The sequence below is a fragment of the Orycteropus afer genome, unplaced genomic scaffold (assembly GCF_000298275.1).
Source record: "Orycteropus afer afer isolate SDZICR_OR568_19922 unplaced genomic scaffold, OryAfe1.0 scaffold00003, whole genome shotgun sequence".
Lineage (NCBI taxonomy): Eukaryota > Metazoa > Chordata > Mammalia > Tubulidentata > Orycteropodidae > Orycteropus > Orycteropus afer.
In genome coordinates, this window is record NW_006921590.1 from 29,950,968 (window position 1) to 29,971,690 (window position 20,723).

The following is a 20,723-nucleotide window of genomic DNA, read 5'->3' on the forward strand; positions in this document are numbered from 1 at the left end:
ATTCCTGGAACAGAGCAAGTGTACAGTACTGGCATGGGGTTGATTTGATTTAATTTTATTTCCATTCCAGTCAGCATTTTTGATAGATTCCATCTGCGGGGCTGTCCCAGGGCTCAGGAAATGAGATGATCAGCAAGGGTGAAGAAGGAAGGGGGAGAGGGTGAGGGGCGATTGGGTAACCAGGCTGCTCAAACATGGTGAGGTCAAAGGTTGTGCCCAGCCGACTCCCCGCCGGATATAAAGAGGCACGGGAGCCCAGGAGAAGTAGCACAGAAGCGGGGTCTATCTGTGCTCGCCACTCAGCGCCGCAGACCTGAGAGGATGAGGCTCACCGTCTGCGCCTTGCTTGCCTTCGGGGTTCTGGGTAAGTGCAGCAAAGGCCCGCAGACTCGCCGGCCTTTGGGCGCCCCTTCTTCCTCCGGAGCCCGCGGGGCGCCCCTGCACTGGATCTGTGCTCTGCGTGGTGGTTGTAAACTGAGTGCTTTTCCGTCGCTCCTCCCCGCCACATCTCCAGTCAGTCATCTTTCTGACCACCAAGCAAACTGCTCTGAACTTCTCTGCGGTTGAGCGGGTGAGCGCCTCTGAGGGCTCTGCCTTGAGCCTCTTGCCATCATTTCACTGCTCACTCCTCGCCTTCCTCTTCCTTCGTGTCCTTCCCTCCTCTTTCTCCAAATCGCTGTCCTCCTTCTTATCCGATAACTCTTGCAGCGGTACAATACAGTAAATGAGAACAATTCTAATCACATTTTATCAAAACTCTTCCAGCTGCCTCCTCAGTCAAGTACACATTCCCAAAGCCTCACTTATCTGACTCCCCCTCCCTGGGCAGTCTGATGCTGCCTCCCTGAGGAGACAAGTGCAGCCAGGTGATTCAGAACATGGGATTTGAACTCAGACATCTTGGGTCCAAATCCTGACTCCACTACTTGCTGTGTCCCACAGGTAGGGGTGGATTACTCAATAAGCAGGGTAAGCACTGGTTTACTTGTACTTAATGATTAATCTGCAGTGGACAATTTCACATGGGTTTCACCACATATGGGAAAACATGTGAAACTATTCACTACAGAGTAGTAATTAAGCACAAGTAAGCTTGTGCTTACCTTGCTTATTGGGTAATCTGACACTGCCCACAGGGGTTGGGGTTTCTTTGCTTCTCTAGCTGCCACCAGAAAAAAAAAAAAAAAGCAAACTCACTGCCATCAAGTCATTCGGACTCATAGTGACCCCCTGTGGGTTTCCAAGGTGTTACGGAAGTAGATTGCCCAGTCTTTATTCTCCAGAGTGGCTGGTGGGTTTGAACCGCCAGCCTTCTGGTTAGCAGTCAAATGCCTTAGGCACTATGCCACCAGAGTTCCTTAGCTGCCATCAGAAAAGGGCATAATAGCACTCACCTGGTGGGGCCAGGTGAGGCTTAAATGAAATCCTCTGGACCCCCTTTCTTTTCTAACTTCCACTTGGGTGCATTTTTTCACATCTTTAGAGCCTTCTATGTTTAGTGACTTGCTTGATAAAACTAAACTTCTTAAGTGATGGCCCCACCTTATTTGCCTTTGTCCCCAGTGCATCTCATAGGGCTGTGCAGAGTGACTGCCAGACTGAGAGGCACATTCCTGCAGCTGGACCTGGGAGGGGTGGTACTTGTGAGGGTCTGCTGTTGACTCAGGCTGCCTCCTCTGATTTTCCATGGGCAGAGGCCTGGTAAAGGGGGCTTGGGGCAGTCAGTCCCCCATGGCTCCCTCCTGTTCCCTCCTGGAGAACTCTTGGTCTTCCCCTATCCAGCTTTGTGTTTTGTGGCTTTTCACCAGATTCCCTGAGTCAGCCCTGCTGTGAACCTGTTGGCCCACAGAGAGTGGAGATGACCGAGGCCTGTGGGGACAGCACCAAAACTCACATGATGGAGAACAAACCATCTGCAACCACATGGATTTTAATAGCTATAGATGTGGGTGGATTTAGCCTTCTCTCTAAATGGCAGCCAAAAAAAAAAAAAAAAAACACGTAGTGAAAACTGAGGGAGGGGTAAGTGGAAATGGAGAGAAGACCATTGAGTATATGGAACTTATTCCTGGAACAGAGGATGACAGAGAATGGTTACAGGCAAATTCATGATCTTTCCAATCATTTATTCCCAACTACAAGCAAGGAAGAAAGTAATTTGGAATACTATCTTCTTTTGTCCCCTGGGCTGCTCTCTGTGGATAGCCTAGTGAGCAAATCAGCCCAGAGACCTGGTTTCTAGGCCTGGTGTGACCACTAACAAACTAGGTGACCCTGGATAAAACATCAAGTTCTCTGACCCCAGTTCCTACCCTGCTGGCTTTCCAGCATTGTGGGACAGAGCCAATGTGTTGAGATACTGGATACACTGTGTGCGCATTAATAGAGAATCTTCTTGTTCCATGGCAAGTCAGGGGTATGACGGCAAGGGGAGGAGGCAAGAAGTCAGAGGTTCAGTCTGCTGTATGCAATTGAGAGTTGATGGTCAAGCCGGTACCCCTCTGGTCAGCACAGGGTGGTCAGCTGTAAACTGGGAGGTCATTAGGGTGCCTTTACTGTAGCCCCAGCCTTGGAATGCAGTGCAACTTGTGCCCAGCTGCATTTGTGGAACAGGAGTAGAAGGAGGATGGGACAGAGAGGATGTGGCACTTTTAAAAACTCCCCCCTTTTTTTTGAGGTTCAAAATTTTTTTATATTTATTTATTTATTTTCAAAATTTTTATTGTGATTTGGGTGAATGTTTACAAAAAAAATCATTTTCCATACAGCAGTTTCTACATATTGTTTCATGACATTGACTGCAGTCTCCACAATGTAATGGCTTTCTTCCCACTTCCTCCCTGTAGTTATCTCTTCATTGTGTCCTTCTTTCCTATGCATTCCTGCTCCCTGATCTATCTCCCTGTGCAAACACTGCCCTTCTGTTCTCCCATGGTTGATCGCTGTAAGGAGTAAATGTTCACCCTATATGCCTATCTATTGTTTGGCTGGAAGCCACGGAGTGAGTTTAATTGCAGGCCTGAAGGGTAACTAGGTGCCATAGTATTGGGGGTCTCACCACCTTTGAGGACCCTTTGGAGGGTGGTGCTGTCTTTCTGACTGGCACAGGGAACAGGGTCCTTACACCTCTGGCCTTTCTTCCCTAGGGCTGTGTCTGGCTGTCCCTGACCAAACTGTGAGATGGTGCACCACATCAAAACCAGAGCATGACAAATGCAACGATATGAAAAGTGTCCTTCCAGTCTCGTGTGTGAGGACAAATTCCTACTATGAGTGCATCCAGGCCATTGTAGTAAGTAACTACTGCCTAAAGGAGAGTGGAAGAAAACCCATCATTTCTCTTTCTCTTTCACCTGTCATTTTGAAACAATTCTTTATTCACAAGTAGGGGCTGGTATGTGGGGCCGTCAAAGCTGCTACTAATAAAATCACTTCAAAAATGGAAATGGGAGGGATTTTTAGTAAGTCTTACAGCAGAAGTCAACATAGTCTGGAAAGTGACTATTTTGAGGCAATATGTTCTCCAAACTTGGGTGGGAAATACCCCAAAGATATCTGCTATTAAAATTATCATAAAACATTGTTTTGGAAGTTCCTGATATACCTTGGGGAAGTAGGATGATCAGTAAACACAGTATCTAGCTGCAGATGATGTCTGATCCTTTTGTTTTCTAGGTTTATCACAATACAATTCACTCATCCAACATATCTGAACATGTAGCAGATTGTGCTAGGCAATGGGTCTGCAGTGGTGAATGTAAACACACATGGTCTTATTCTCAAAGAGCTTATAGTCTAGTCAGGAGAGAAGAAAAACAAACAATCAATGGTTTGATATAAAGAACAGGTCTGGGGTGTTGTGTGTGTGTGTGTGTGTGTGTGTGTTAATTGGCCATTAATCCCTATAATAGTTTAATTATAACCCTTAACTCATGACACACTTTCTTGGTCTATGTGTCATGCCCATTTCTCAATTTTTGGTTTATGTCAATAAAAAGTAGTGTTATCCATGGAACCTACCAACTGCTTCAAAACGATAATCCAGGCCTACTGTGTATTGGATTCCACGTGAATGGCATCCTTTGGGTGCCCTACTTAATTATGTGTTCACCCATCCAGAGGAAACAGAATCCTGAAATTCTCTTGCCTTTTTATTTTAGTCGTAAGATATGTATATCAAATGAAATCAAACCTATTGCTGTTGAGTCTATAGCAATCTTATAGGACAGAGTAGAACTGCCCCATAGGGTTTCCAAGCCTTTAATCTTTACAGGAGCAGACTGCTACATCTTTCTCCGTGGAGAGGCTGGTGGGTTCAAATTGCCGACTTTTAGGTTAGCAGTTGAGTATTTATCTGCTGTGCCACCAGGGCTCTAAGACATATGTTTAAGACATATGCAGGTATGCCTAAATGATTATATAGCTTAAAATTTTTTCTTATAAAGGTGGTATATTACTGTATGTAGTCTTCTGAGACGTGCTTTTTCTCCTTAATATTATGTTACTAAGATTCACCTATAAAATTGAATGTAGTTATCATTCATTAATTTCCACAGCTTCACAGCAATCCATTATGTTAATATACTACAGTGTATTCATTTTCTAGGGAGCTCTGGTAGTGTAGTGCCTAAAGCATTTGACTGCTAACCAGAAGGCTGTCGGTTTAAACCCACCAGCCACTCCTCAGAAGGAAGGTCGGGCAATCTACTTCCATAGTGATACTGCCTCAGAAACCCAAGGAGGAGTCGCTATGAGTCAGGTCCGACTCGATGGCACGTAACAACAACATTCATTTTCTACTTAGTGGCCATTGCGATTGCTTCTATCTTTTTGCTTATTATAAGCAGGTCTGCCTTAAATATTCTTATACATATTTCCTGGGACACACATATTAAAAGTTTCTGTTGAGTATATATGGGAGCAAACTTGCTGTGCCACAGGGTATATGAGTATTTGATTTTTAAGACAATGCCAAATTGTTTGTTAAAGTGGTTGCTCCAATTTCCACTACTACCTGCAGTACATCAGAGATTAATCCATGTCATTCTAGGCGAATTAGATATTTTATCCTTATGAAATAATCTTTCTATCTCGGACTGTGCTTTTTGCCTTAAACTCTGTTATGTCTGATACTGACATACTACACCAAATTTCTTTGGTTGTTTTTCTCTGCCATGTCTTTTTCTTTTCCTTTATTTTCAGTCTCTGTGTCTGTATGCTTTAGATGTATCTTTTTTTAAAACAGCATATTGTTTTGTTTGTTTTGGTTTTGTTTACTCAAGCAATCTGACAATCTCATTTATTTCATTTAGTGAATTTAGTTCCTTAACATTTATTGTGATTACTGATAAATTCAGATGAGTTTCCTCCATCTAACTTTTCTTGCCATTTTAAATTGTGTGTGTGTGTGTGTGTGTATGAATCTGTATTTTTTCCTTTTATTCCACTTTTTTCTCCCCCCACTCTATTTGTTTTGGAATTAAGCATTCTATATTCTTTCGTAGGAGGGAGCTCTGGTAGTGTAGTGCCTAAGGCACTTGACTGCTAACCAGAAGACTGGTGGTTCAAACCCACCAGCCACTCCTCAGAAGGAAGGTTGGGCAATCTACTTCCATAGTGATACCGCCTGGGAAACCCAAGGAGGGGTCACTATGAGTCGGGTCTGACTCAATGGCACATAACAACAACAATATTCTTTACTGGTTTTCCTTGGATAATTGTCTTATACGTTTAACCTTAATATTTAGTAAAATATTCTTGATTCCCTTCCAAACAATAACTGTATTTTGGAATACAGTATCTCAGACATCCCCTTTCCTGTTTAGATATTATTATCATCCAGCATTTTATTTCTATCTTTTCTTAACCTCCAATGTAGTTATTTTACACACACCAAAAACAAAACAAAACAAAAAAAACCCAAACCCACTGCCATTGAGTTGATTCTGACTCATAGTGACCCCCATTGGGTTTCTAAGATGGTAAACATTTATGGAAGTAGCTTGCCCCATCTTCCTTCCATGGAGTGGCTGATGGATTTTAACCATGAACCTTCTGGTTAGCAGTCAAATGCCTTAGGCACTGTGCTACCAGAACTCATTTCTTTATATATTTGTTGTTTTTGTTGTTATGTGCCGTCGAGTCGGATCTGACTCATAGCGACACTTCCTTGGGTTTCCGAGGCAGTAACACTATGGAAGTAGATTGCCCAGGCTTCCTTCTGAGGAGTGGCTGGTGGGTTTGAACCACCAGCCTTCTGGTTAGCAGTCAAGTGCCTTAGGCACTATGCTACCAGAGCTCCTTCTTTGTATATACATTTATATATGTATATGTATATATGTAGACACGTGTGTGTGTGTGTGTGTAGAGAGAGAGGAAAAGAGAGAGATAGAATGAACGTTTGTTTGATTTTCTGATATGTTTGCAATTTTTTCTGTTCACTATTCCTTTCCATATCTCAGCTCATCCTTCTGGGATAACTTTTCTCCCTGAAACATATTATTTACTTGATCTTTTAGAGTCAACCTCTTGGTTTTAAATCCCTCAGTTGTATTTTTTCTCTGTGAGTGCATTTTCTTCCTCTTACTCTTGAATGGAATCCCTGAGTGGTCAACTGAAAGGTTGGTGTTTTGAACCCACCCAGAGGAGCCTTGAAAAAAAGGCCTGGCGATCTGCTTTAGAAAGATCATTGCCATGCAAACTCTATGAAGTGCTGTTCTACTCTGCAGCATATGGGGTCACCATGAGTTGGAATCAACTTGGTGGCAACTAGTTTGGTTTAGTTTTATTCTTGAATAATATCTTTAAACCAAACCAAAACCAAACCCACTGCCATCAAGTTGACTCTGACCCATAGAATACCCATAGAAACCCATAGGATTTCCAAAGCAGTAAATCTTTATGAAAGCAGATTGCCCCATCTTCCTTCCACAGAGTGGCTGGTAGGTTTGAACCACCACCTTGATTGGCAGTCAAATGCCTCAGGCATTGTGCCACCAGATCTTGAATAATATCTTTACTATATATGTAATTCTAAGTTGAAAGTTATTTGCAGATTATTTCTAAATATTATTCCACTGTCTTCTGGCTTCCATTGTGGTTGAGAAATCTTGTGTTCTTCAATCATTCCTTCCATCTTTTCCTTCTCCCCAGCTGGTTTTGCAGTCATATTGCCTTGGTCTATGATGTTTCACAGATTCACTACGAGAGTCCCAGATGTGGAAATCTTTGTGTTTCGGATATTTTGGGATATGTGGTGTTTTCCAGACGTGTGGATTCATGTTTTTCTTTCATTCTGGAAAATTTGTAGGCATTTTTTTTCTTGAAATAATGCCTTTTCTCCTCTCCATTTTCCTATTCTAGGATCCTAATAAGATAGATGAGGATTTTTGGTCTATTCTCTGTATCTTTTAACCTCTCATTAATAATTCCCATCTCTGCACTCTTTTTGTCAGCATTCTGGATAAATTCTTCAAATTTACCCTCTAGTTCACCAATTCTCACTCACATTAATCATATCTAATCTTCAATGTAACACATCCATTAACTTTTTAAAAATTATTTATTTTGCTGTTGTTGGCAATATATGGAGCAAAACATACACCAGTTCCACAGTCCCTACATGTACATTGATTACATTCTTTGAGTTGTGCAACCATTTTCACCGCCTTTCCTGAGTTGTTCCTCTCCTATTAACATAAACTCACTGCCCCCTAAGCTTCCTGTCTAATCTTTTGAATAGCTGTTGTCAATTTGATTCCATGTAGATAGTTCTTAAAAGAGCATAATGATCAAGTCAGACCTATTTGATTAGTTAAGCTAAACTATTGTTTGCTTTTAAGAAGACTTTGGGGAATATTTTTGGTTTAAGGTTTAAAGACTACTTCAGGGTAGTAGTTTCATGGGTTCATCTAGCCCTCATGTGTCCAGAAAGTCTGCAGTCCTTGAGAATTTTAAATTCTGTTCTGCATTTCCCCCCTTTTGATTAGGATTTTTCTATAGAATCTTTGATCAAGATGTCCAGAAATTGTAGCTGGCCACCATGCAGTTCTTCCGGTCTTATGGCAAGGAAGGCAGTTTTTCATGGAGGCATTTAACCACACATTCCATATCCTCCTCCTATTCTTGACTCTCCTTCTTCCTCTGTTGCTCCAATTGAATAGAGACCTATTATTGTGACTCAGCTGGCTGCTTGCAAACTTGTAAGATCCCAGGCATTACACAACAAACTAGGAGGTAGAACAGAAGCACTAAACATGTTATTAAGCCAATTAACTGGGATGTTCCAAAAAACTATGACCCTAAACCTCCAAAGCAAGGACCCAAATCCCATGAGGTTTTTGGTCATGCATAAGCAGCCTCACCAGTTATCTTTTGTTGTTGTTGTGGTGGTGGTGGTATTTGTAAATATATTTATCAATTCCTTTTGAAACCAATTACGATTACATTCATCAGCTGTGCAAACTTGCCCTTAATCAATGTGATTTTTGCATCACCATTAACCCTTCTTTTTTCCTTCTTCCTACCCCTAATAACCACTAATAAACTTTGATCTCTATACCTTTGCCTTATCTTCTTATGTGAGGCCATAAAATATTTGTTCTTTTGTGACTGACCAATTTCACTCAGCATAGTCTTCAAGCCCTATCTATATTGTAGCATGTATCAAAACTTTGTGTCTTCTCCTGGCTGAGTAGTATTCCATTGTACGTATGTACCACATTTAGCTTATCTGTTCATCTGTTGATTGGCATTTAGATTGTTTTCACCTTTTGGCTATTGTGAATAGTGCTGTAATAAACACTAGTTCACAAGTATCTTTTGAGTCTCTGCTTTCAAGTCTTTAGGGACATCTATTGATTTTTCATTTCAACAGTTAAAATTTCCATTTCCAAAACTTCCGTTTTTAAAAGTTTTTCTATTTCTTTCTGATAGTTTTTTGTTTTATGCTCATTTCTGAAATTGCAGCCTTTATTTCATACATGACAATAAACATTTCATACATAGTTGTCATCTATTGCATCTGACAGTTCCAGCTTCCAAAATCCTTGGGGCCTAGACATGTTGCTTATGTTGATACCCACTCATTGTGACTTACTTTCTTCTGAGTTTGGATATGTTTACCTAGGAGGTCATGCTTGGTTTTAATTTTCCCCCTCCCTACTGGTTGACTTTCTCCTTTGGATTCCTTTTGTTCCAGCCCTGGACCTCCTGTTTCAGACCTTGGCTACTTATCTTTCTGAGGCCTTGAGGCCCAGGGTATTTCTGCCCAGGCTATGGCACCTTGGGCAAGAGAGCCTAGGCTCCTAACTACTCTCTCTAGCCTCACTGTTACGGGCAAAGCTCATGTTTGTTTTTATTTTGTGGTGTGTGTATGTGTGTTGTGTAGAAAGTCTTTGATGGTTTTTCCTATGTTTTGTGAGACCAGTAAAGCCACAAAGATAGTATCCTGGGTTGTTGTTGTTGTTATGTGCCGTCGAGTCAGAGCCGACTCATAGAGACCCCTCCTTGGGTTTCCGAGGCAGTATCACTACGGAAGTAGATAGCCCCATCTTCCTTCCGAGGAGTAGCTGGTGTGTTCGAACCACCAGCCTTCTGGTTAGCAGTCAAATGCTCTAGGCACTATGCTACCAGAGCTCCTTGTATCTTGGGTTAGTTGTCATAAATAGAAAGGTCCTTCATATCTCCTACTCATTTATAATACTGAAAATAGATGTATCAGTCATCAAAAATGTATTCTGTGAGTCTCTGAGTTTATATATTTTAAACATATAAAAATATGTTTAAAAGTGTATATATAAAAGGAAATGTTGATCTCTTTAAGAATTCATATAAAGAGAAAAGAAATTCCAGACCTAATGGGAAGGCAGTTATAATATTTCAAGTGACTCATTGACTCAGAGGTGAGGGTTCATAGAATCATAAAATCAAAATAATATAACCAGTAAGTTAGTGACAAGAAATTAACTCAGATGGCCTGGATTCAAATCCCAGATGTACTCAGGCTTTCTAAGAATTATATAAACCTGAGAAACACTGACGTAAGTTTTCTTTTTTAGGGTAATTACTTTTTAAACCAATAAAGAAAAGAAGGAAAAGAATGCATTTATGCTTTTTTTTTTTTCCTGATTACAGAATTGCCTTTATCTGTGATCTTTTATTTTATTTATTTTTATTGTGGTTTGGGTGAAAGTTTACAGAGCACGTTACTTTCCATTCAACAATTTATACACATTTTATTTTGTGACATTACTTGCAATGCCCTGAATGTAACAGCACTCTTCCCACTTCCACTCTGGGATCCGCATTTCCAGCCGTCCCTCTTTTCTGCCCCCTCTTGCCATCTGACCTTTATTTTTTGCGCAAATGCTGTCTTTTTGGTCTCATATGATCGACCATTCTGAGGAGTACATTCCTCTTGGATGTGATTGTTCACTTTATAGGCCTGTTGTTTGGCTGAAAGGTGATTCCTGAGGGTGGGTGACATAGATTTTGTTCTAAATATTTTCCACAGATGACATACTTCAGAATAATCAGGGTCCTCCTAATCTACATCTATTGAATTAGAATTAGAATTAGAATTAGAATAAGTTCCACAGATGCCAGGTTTAATAAATAAAAATATAAGGAAACTCAGTTGAATCAGAAGTTCAGATAAACAACCAAAATATTTTTAGTATTTATTCCATGCATTATTTAGGACATACTTATACAAAAAAAATTATTAATTATTTTAGCTGGCAACCTTATCTAGATGAGTCTATGCCCATTGAGCACCTGTTAATCAGTAAACTAACTAACAAAAAGTCCATTTCCATTGTTGTATCTATGTGATAATATATTTTCCAGCCTTCTTATACTATTGTGGTATCCTTAATCCTGGCTTTCCATTTTTAAGATTGCCTCATTGTCACAAGATTGCTGTTGAAGTTCTAACGATTACCTTTATGTTCCAGAAAGAATTTTAAAGCAATACTTTGTATCATATATTAACATAAATTCTGGGTAGAATCAATAATTAAGCATAAAATGATATTATTAAGACATTAGGATAAATGAAATAGATCATCAGATATGTGGAAGAATGAAGACAGCAACAGTAAAGTAACAGGATACATCATCACAAAGGAATAATTTTAAAAGAATTTAAATAAATGAAAGTAAAATAGTTAAAAAGGTAAAATGAATTAGAAATCAGCAGACTAAAATATATTTTCAAATAATGAGAAAATATTAATACTTATGTGCTTTAAAAAAGAAATCATTCAGCTTAATAGGAAATGCATAAGAAAAATACCATGAACATATTATTCATACAAAGAAATTATAATAACAAGGAAATTTTCCTTCTTCCTTAATAACTGTAATTGAATTGAAAATACAACATTTTGAAAGGTTTTGAAATATAATAAAAATAAGTCTATAATGCCATCTCACCATATAACTATGTTCACTTTTGCATAGCTGGTACTTATATGAACTTTTCCATTTCTACAAATGTTATTATTATTTTAAATCGCTGTATAATTTTTAAGGATCCTGGACACATCACTGAATTCCAAAGGTCTTCATGTCAGATTGCACTTAATAATACAAATAAAGAAAATATGATATAGTAAAATAAGCAGTAAATGCCATTAAGATGTACCCGTTAATACTCTTTTTCTACTCTTATGATGTTATCTCAAGAGAACAATTAATCAGAAGTGAATATAAGGTCAATGATACTCATCATTGTTTTTGTTGTGTGCCACTGAGTTGATTCTGACTTACAGCAACCTTGTATGACAGAGTAGAACTGCCCATAGGGTTTCTATAGGCTTAATCTTTATGAGAGTAGATTGCCAGGTATTTTCTCCCATGGAGCCACTGCTCCGTTCAAACCACTGACCTTTTGGTTAGCAGTCAAGTGCTTAACCATTGTGCCGCCAGGATTCCTTAAAGATGTTCATTCCCTCACACACAAAAAAACAGAACCCACTGCCATTGAGTCAATTCTGACTCATAGCGACCCTTCTAGGACAGAGTAGAACTGCCCCTTAGGGTTTCCAAGACTGTAAGTCTTTACAGAAGCAGACTGCCTCATCTTTCTCCCACAGAGCAGTGGACGGGTTCGAACTACTGACCTTTTGGTTAGCAGCAGAATGCCTTGATCACTGTGCCACCATAATTCCTCAAAAGATGTTCATTAGAGTGATATAAATTATAGCAAAACAATTAGGAGCAACCACAATGGTTTAAAATTTCTAGAATATTATAGGCTCTGGTGGTGTAGTCCTTAAGGCATCTGACTGCTAACCAGAAGGCTGGAGGTTCAAACCCACCAGCCACTCCTCGGAAGAAAGATTGGGCAATTTTTTCCTGTAGTGATACCACCTTGGAAACCCAAGGAGGGGTTGCTATGAGTTGGATCTGACTCAACGGCAATGTGTTTGGTTTTGGTTTATATATGCAAACCTATCTATAATGTAATGGATATAGATATCCATAGAATAATGAAAATTATAGATCTACTTAAATAATAACATTTTTAGAAATGGAAAGTTTTATATCATATAAAATAAATGAGATCTTACAAAAATACACTTCAGTACCAACTAGGCAAAAATGAATATCTGGTGAGGTAATATCATTCAATATCGCAGCATTACTAAAAAAACAAACCCACTGCCATCGAGTCAATTCTGACTCGCAGCTTTCAAAAATAACAAAACTCTTTTAAATATAAATGAATAAAAAGAACACAAATGGGAAATTATTTATTTGAATTAATATTTATTTGGAATTACCAGGGAAAAGAAAAAAAGAACCCAACCTTCCTCTATGCAGGAAGAATAGGAATATGGTGGTTAAGGGTCCTCTTGAAGGTTGGGTCAGCTGAAGCAGGCAGTGTCACACATAGGATGGCCAAGTTGAAGGTTCTTCTGGTCCCGTCACTCATCCCCATTTGCCTGGGTTTAGATGATCTTTTGTGCTTAGCTGCTAATCTAAAGGTTGGTGCTTTGAATCTATCCAATGGCACTCTGGAAGAAAGACCTGGCAACCTGATTCCATAAAGATTAAGGTCAAAAAAACTGTGTGGACAATTCTGACTCATAGTGACCCCTATTGGTTTCCAAGGTGGTAAATCTTTATGGAAGTGTGGAAGTAGATTGTCCCATCTTCCAAAAAAAAAAAGAAGAAAAGAAAACTCTAGGGAGCAGTCTACTCTGTAACACATGGAATCACCATGAGTCAGAAACAACTCAATGGCAATGGTTTTAACTTTTTGATTTGGTCCTTGGAAGCAAGGGCCTCATGCTGGTCTGGTCTGTCCTCTTTCAGGATAAACGAGCAGATGCTGTGACTCTTGATGCAGGCTGGGTGTATGAGGCAGGCCTGGCCCCCAACAACCTGAAACCTGTTGTGGCAGAGTTCCATGGGTCAAAAGACAGTAAGTTCTCCCTGGTAGATGCTCAGTTTTGTCCTTTTCTGGCAAGTAATGGAGATTCAATACTGATGAACACTCCTCTCAGTGGAGTTTGTGGGGAACAAGGGGCCTGGTGGCCTCTGCATGCATAAATCAAGGCTTTTGTGGTACTTTGGGCTGGTTGAGGGATGGTACTTCCCTCATAGAACATAGAAATATGTTCACTGGAGAAACAAAGCAGACTATGTGCAGTCAGACACATAGACCAGGGGGAGTCAGTGATGTGTCCAGGGTTTTGAAGCCTCCAGGACCATTGGTACCATACACAGGGCAGAGGCCACTCTGGAGCACACACTAGGAGCTCCAATAGTCTTGCAACTCTTCTGAGACCAGCCCAATACTTCTGGACCTGTTGCAAGAGACAGAAAACAATTGCAGAGAGTCAAGAAATGTGAGTGTCTGTTGCCTCATCCCCAGTTTCCTAGTGGACTTCGATTGGTAGGTAGGCAGATACACTGCAGGGTCAGGGTAAGCACATGTATATGTGGCCTTCTGGACTCTATGCTTGCCTGGAGGTTATTACAAATGTTCCTGCTGTGACCTAGGAAGGTTTTTTCTGATTCCTGTCCATGCCTCCTTACAATCCACCTCAATATAAACATCACCTCTGGGTTTCCCTTCCCAACTCAGGAATTTAGTAGTGATGATCAATATTTCCCCATGGCTCAGGTTGAGGGTCTTTCATTTACTCTGTCCCTTTGCAGATCCAAAAACTGGATATCATGCCGTGGCTGTGGTGTTGAAAGACAGCAACTTCCAGTGGAACCAGCTGCAAGGCAGGAAGTCCTGCCACACGGGCCTAGGCAGGTCTGCTGGGTGGAATGTCCCCATCGGCAGGCTTCTTTGTAACTTGCCGGAGCCACGTGTGCCAGTTGAGAATGGTAAGTTGGCAGGAGGGTAGGTGCCCTCAGACAGGCATCTCTAATCCAATTGCATACACAGGTGACTTTGGAGTCACATACTCCCTATCAGGTGAACATGTGTGATGAAGCCTGGAGGTGGGATGTGGGGAGAGGGACGTTAAGCAGCTTTTAACTGGTGGGGTCTGCTGCACCAGCAACTCTTGGAAGGTGGCAGCTGAATTTTTTCTTCTCCACACTCCCCACACCCTTCCAGAGGCAGTCATGTGGGATGGGGAGGAAAGGCATTGGGCCCCACAGAGAGTTTCAGTTTGGGCCATTGTTGCTGGGCCCTGTTGTGTATTTCCCTGGAGTCCTTTCCTGCCTGTAGCTGATGAGTATCACATTCTGCTAGAGGCTTCTCTGGTGACCATCTTGTGGCTATACCCTTGGCCTGCACCTCTCTAGGCCAGTTCTCCCACCCCTTGGGAATGGCTCTTACAAGGCAGGGAGATGGGTGGCCTTACAGCCAGCTGAGACAGGCCTGGGTGTGTGGAAGCACAGGCCTGTTTCTTGGGGAGGAGGGAGAGAAGGGACTGACTTGTTCCTGTTTGGGAACCCTTGATTTTGGTGAGTTAATACAGGTAAAGCATAGCTGGGACTGAGTTTGATGGTTTTGTTTTGGTCAGTCTCTGTCCCCTAATAACCGAGGATGGGAAATATAATTGCCTGTGGCAAGGCTGGCTCATGCCCTGATGTCCATTTCTCTGTGTTGAGCAGCAGTGGCCAATTTCTTCTCCAGCAGCTGTGTCCCTTGTGCGGATCGGACTAAGTTCCCCAAGCTGTGTCAACTGTGTGCCGGGCCAGAGAAGTGTGCCTGCAACTCCCATGAACGCTTCTTCGGCTACTCAGGTGCTCTCAAGTGAGTGAGACTGTCTGCTGCTCCGTGGTGGCCCAAGTGTCACATGGCCTCAGGCTGAGAGACCCTCTGTGGCCCAAACCAATGTCCAGTCTGTCAACAGGGGCATTGAGGAGACCTAATACCCTCACAGGGAGTAAATGGTACAGCTGGGCATTTCTGAGACCTGGCCAGTGGTTGTTCCCCTTCATCCTGCCTCCAGACATGTTAGGCTTACACCCAGGCCCACTGCCTCACTAGTGTGACAAGCAAGCCCCTCTGCTGGGGCCCTTTCTCTTTGCCCAGAGCCCCTGAGCCTGGAAGGACAAGCATGTCTCTAGTGTCCAAGCCCATTCTTTATCGACTGACCCTATGTTTCTACTGTGGCAGTGCCTCCTGCTCAATGCTCTGGCCTCTCTCCTGCCTCCCCTTATGGCTGCTATATAGACAGCTCACATGGCTGATTTCTTCCTTCCTCTTTTTCCATTAGTTATATCCTAAAGTTTTATAGACTAGAAATCAGCCAAGGGCACATTCCCACCCTCAGGAGAGGTGATGCCTTTGTTTTCCATGGCAGAACCTTAAATCTGTTCAGTATCAAAATATTTTCAATTGCTTTTTGCTGTTTGGGGACACAAGATGAGGAGCCTCCAGCTAGTGAGTTCGTCTCCCTACTTTGGTGTCAGTGTCGCAAAGTGCTGGTCTTACTCTGTGAATGAGGGGGCTGCACATAGGCTTCCCCCAGCTCTGCCTAGAAACGGAAGCCCTTGCCCCAGGGCTGGACTGTGTGATCCTGCCCTGCAGGAGTCCTCCTAGTGTGTTTCTTCACACAGGTGTCTGCAGGAGAATGTTGGAGATGTGGCCTTTGTCAAGTACGAGACAATACTTGGTAAGTGATGGGAGAAGAATGCTGCATGTCTCCTTCAAGTCTCTTCTGTTGCCCTGTTTTGCATGCTCAATAGTCAGACATGAATAGATAGTGCTCCTCTTTTGTCATCAGTTGGGTTTCTTTCCTACTCAGAGATGTGCACCTGTGGACTCTCCCCCCTGAACTCCTGGGCCTCTTTCCATGATTTGACCTTCTTCACAAGTGGCTCTACTTCCAGGGGCACTGTTACCATGCCAAGGGTTTGGAGTTGATCTGGTTGATCTTGGCCTTCCAGTCTGCTTGCCAAGATCAGACTTATTGGAGGGATGGGATGTGGGGCTGTACACTGCACTGGGCATCAGAGCCCTCCTTGCCATCAACTCCTATGCCTTTAACTGGCCGTAGGTCTTGAGCCAGTCAATTTCCTTCTATGTTCTCTGGCCCTCAATGATCACTCTGGGCACCCCCTAGCTCACAAATCCTATGATTCAATGGGAATTGCAGGACTGCAGTGGAAGCACCACAATTCATGACTTCTGCCTGCAGAGAAGCTCACCTGGCTTTTCCTCCCTCAGAGAACCTGCCAGAAAAGGCTGACAGAGATCGGTATGAGCTGCTCTGCCCAGACAATACCCGGAAGCCCATAGATGAATACAAGGATTGCAGCCTGGCCTGGATCCCTTCTCATGCTGTTGTGGCCCGAAGTGTGGATGGCAAAGAGGACTTGATCTGGGATCTTCTCAATAAGGCACAGGTATCCCCACCTACCCATCTGCCTTCCTCCCCTCCTGCTTTGTGGACCTTACTTGGATTTGGGAGTTTTCCTTTCTTGCCTTCTCGCTGTTCTAGAAGTCCTTCTATGTTCAGGACACAGAAAGAATCATGTCATATCACCTGTTTCTCTAAAAGTACAGAGCAACAGAAAGCCCTGCCCTGCATTACCATCAGCCAGGCCCCTACTTCTTAGACTAGTGATGTCTGAAGAAGATCTGTATCACTCTCTTCCATTCCCTTCCATCTAAACCAGCTCTTCAAGGCCAAATGCAAACACTCCCTCCCCCATGAAGCCTTCCAAAATGATTTCCCTCAGCCTGACTGCCACGGGAGCTGTAAAACTCAGTATGCTTTACTCCCCTAGAGCAATGGACGGCCAGAACTGAGCCAACACCCTCTTGAGCAGCCCTCCTATCTGTCCATCAAGAGCTGAAATGGCAACCATGCAGTGCCAGCCTCTGAATGAGACACAAGTCTTGATCTCCAGGCACTCTCAACTCAGTATACAGAGACAGGCACCGAAACTCATTTAGGGAAATAGGATGTGGCATGGGTCTAGGAGGGCTGGGAATGGAGAAGGGCCTGTGTGGGCAAGAGCAGGCTGGCTGCCTTCTTTCCTGGCACCTTAAAAAAGTTTCATGGTTTTTAATTTTGTTTTCTGGGGTTGTTCTTTTCTGTTTAGTACCATTTTTTCAGCCTCCCTTGTTCACTGTTGCTATTCACTATTTGGTTTTACTGTAAACAGGAACAATTTGGCAAAGACAAGTCAGGGACATTCCAAGTCTTCAGCTCCCCTCACGGGAAGAACCTGCTATTTAAGGACTCTGCTGAAGGGTTTCTAAAGGTCCCCTCTGGGATGGATGCCTGGCTGTATCTGGGATATAACTATGTCTCCGCTCTTCGCAATCTAAAGGAAGGCAAATGTAAGTACTCAGGAAGGACTTGGTGACCACAGGACGTTGGGAAACCTGGTGGGGATGGGGACCAGTGATAGAATCTTTCTAGGCTTCTGAATGCTTACTTGACACACCTTCATCTGCCTTGCCTGTGCAGACCAGTAATAGACTGATGCTAAATGGAATTAGTTATTCAGAGATGGGCATGGTCCTTAACAGAGGAAATTCACATTCAAAATGAATTGGATTCAGATTAGCACTGTGTCCCTTGTTATAAATCAGGGTCATCCTGTTTCCTGCTCACGTCACGAAATCTATCAGCCTTGCATGATATAAGTAAAAACTGAATTAAATTATTACACACTTATGCATCTCTAGCAAGTACTATAGCCAGTCTGTACCACAGAGAGGAAGGCTGATTCCATTTCTGAATTTCTTTGGTCACTGGGGGTTTGCTTGATTGTTAATTCATTCAATGGATATTTTTTGAACATTTGTTCCTTGGGTGGTGCAAATTGTTAACAGCCAAAAGGTTAGCAGTTCGAACCCACCTGCCTCAGAACACAGGCCTGGTGATCTGCTTCTGAAAGGTCACAGCCTTGAAAACCCTACGGAGCAGTTCCACTCTGCACACATGTGGCTGTCATGGCGACTGACAAAAGTCATAAACTGTGCTAGCGGCTGAGCTTACAATGGCGAGAAAATCATATATTTGCCAGAATGCAATCTTCAGACTAGTGGGGAAGACAAATGTTTACTGAATAGTCATACTATTAAGTGACCAATTACAAAGGAAAGATCTGCTCAGAAGAAGGAAACAAAACAAATATTGTGATCCTGGTGGTGCAGTGCCTAAGGGACTCAACTGCTAACCAGAAGGCTGGCGGTTCAAACCCACCAGCTGCTCCTCAGAAGGAAGGTTGGGCAATCTACTTCCGTAGTGATACTGCCTCAGAAACCCAAAGAGGGGTCGCTATGAGTTGGGTCCAACTCCACGGCACATAACAACAACAACAACAACATGAAAATGCAAAACAAAGACAGACCAGTTCTGCACTAGGGGTTCAGGTAAAGGTTCCCTGAAGAAGTGACTCTTGAATTGAGTCTGAACAATGAGTAGGTGTTCATTAAGTCCACAGATATTTGTTAAGCTGATGATATGGGAGGCACTGCCTAAGTGAGGAGGAGGCAGGGATGGATAAGACAGATAGGGCCCTTGAGAGCAGGTGGTTAAGTGCTAGTTTAAAAAGAAGAGAAAAACAAAAAACAACAGCAGCCTGAAGTGATAGAGTGCCCACAGATTGGGGAGGAAAATTGACTTCTCAGAAGAAATAATTTTAAGCTAAATCTAAATGATAAGAAGCAGCCAAGAGATTGTCTTCTTCCTTTTTTTTTTTTTTTTTTTACTTTTATTGTGGTGAAAACATACATAACAAGACGTTCACCAACATAACAACTTCCACATTTACAGCTTAGAGACATTGATGACATTTTCAAGAGATTGCGTCTTGATCTGTACTCAGATGATTAATTCCTCAAATGAAATCTATTTGTTTATGGTTGGAAATCTAGTATTGGCTTGAAGCCAGTAATATTAATAACTGCCAAGAACTTGTGGGGCCTTTTCTGATCTCTGGGTCTCTTCCTTATGCCATAGGCCATAAGCATGAATGCAGCAAGGTGAAGTGGTGTGCAGTGAGCCACCGCGAGAGTAACAAGTGTGATGAATGGAGTGTTATCAGTGATGGGAAAGTAGACTGTGAGTTAGCAGAGAGCACTGAAGACTGCATTGCCAAGATCGTGGTATGTCTCTCCTGGGTGGCATCCCTGCCACTGCTGCCTGCTTGCCTTAAGGTTCAGTGAGTGTTCCAGGAAATGACGTAGAAACCCTGGTTCCCAGGAACCTGGCCCTCAGTCGTGATGGGCAGACCCTGTGTTAGCACAGCCCCACAGGCGGGCTTAGAACCTTTGAGCACGTGGGCTTCTTTCCCTCCTGTATTAGCATAAGATGGGAGGGCAACCTGAGCAGTGTTCTGCTTTGGAGAGGCTGGACCAGGATGTGGGTGTGCCTGAGAGGCAGCTTTGACAGAGTGATAAGGATCCATGTTGATTCTGAAAGCAGCTAAAAGTTTTGTTGTGTTGCTCAAAAGAGTATTCCATGTTTGCTTTTGGAGAAATTTGGAAATCCTAAATGATATAAAGAAGAAAATTAAAATTACTGTCATCTTACCCTGTTCACTGGGATCACATCATACAGACGTTATCTAGTCAGCTTAACCAGGTCATAAAGCATCCTTAGAAAACATAATCTTTTAATGTTGCCGTCTCTTCCATAGTGTAGAGGTTCTGCAATTTAGCCATTTCTCCATTATTTGATTCTATCTTTTTGCTATTACAAATTATTCTTGTACATTTTTGCCCACTTATATATTTGGCTCAAATAGTTGTCAACATATTTAATTATTCCTTTACGATGTGTTGCCTAGAAAGTCAATTAATATGTCCGAGGGAAAGTTTGGCAGTCTTGTTGAATATAAGCATCTCTGAAAATCAGAGATCATTTGGGTATATTTGATTCATTCATTGAGCACCCCAACTGTGTAGCAAGCACTGAAATATCCCTCAGGCAATGATGTGAAGTTTATGGATTGGAGCCCCCATCAAGGGAAGCTCTATTGCACAGATGCAGACTAGAGTCCCTGACTTCACCCTGCCTCTCTCTCTTGCAAAAATTAAGTGTTGGTGTCAGAAAGGTACTGTAGGAGTATCTTTGGCACGGTGGGTCCTATGACAACAGAAAGACTGAATATACTGTTGGTCTTTGCTCTTGAATAAGCCAAGTATGTCACCTAGAGTTGACTGTCAGTTCATGAAGGTTTGAATGAAATTACATTTTCTAGGCTGGGTTGCTTGCCTGATCCCTTGGGGAGAGAGCTTCAATCTAAGTAGTTGCTCTCTTTCTGGGCCTACATGACCTGTG

The 20,723-nt window shown here is 42.3% G+C and overlaps 1 protein-coding gene across 1 annotated transcript in view; it reads left to right on the forward strand.

Moving 5' to 3' along the window:
* Positions 1–321: 321 nt before the first annotated feature.
* Positions 322–20,723, forward strand: part of LOC103193724 (serotransferrin-like) — a 46,788-nt gene continuing 26,386 nt past the window's right edge. The window contains exons 1-9 of the mRNA XM_042780399.1: positions 322–364; positions 3,147–3,292; positions 13,324–13,432; positions 14,173–14,349; positions 15,088–15,229; positions 16,039–16,094; positions 16,649–16,827; positions 17,593–17,770; positions 19,401–19,546. Coding sequence (XP_042636333.1) covers positions 322–364; positions 3,147–3,292; positions 13,324–13,432; positions 14,173–14,349; positions 15,088–15,229; positions 16,039–16,094; positions 16,649–16,827; positions 17,593–17,770; positions 19,401–19,546 — 1,176 coding nt within the window. The remainder of the gene's footprint in view (positions 365–3,146; positions 3,293–13,323; positions 13,433–14,172; positions 14,350–15,087; positions 15,230–16,038; positions 16,095–16,648; positions 16,828–17,592; positions 17,771–19,400; positions 19,547–20,723) is intronic.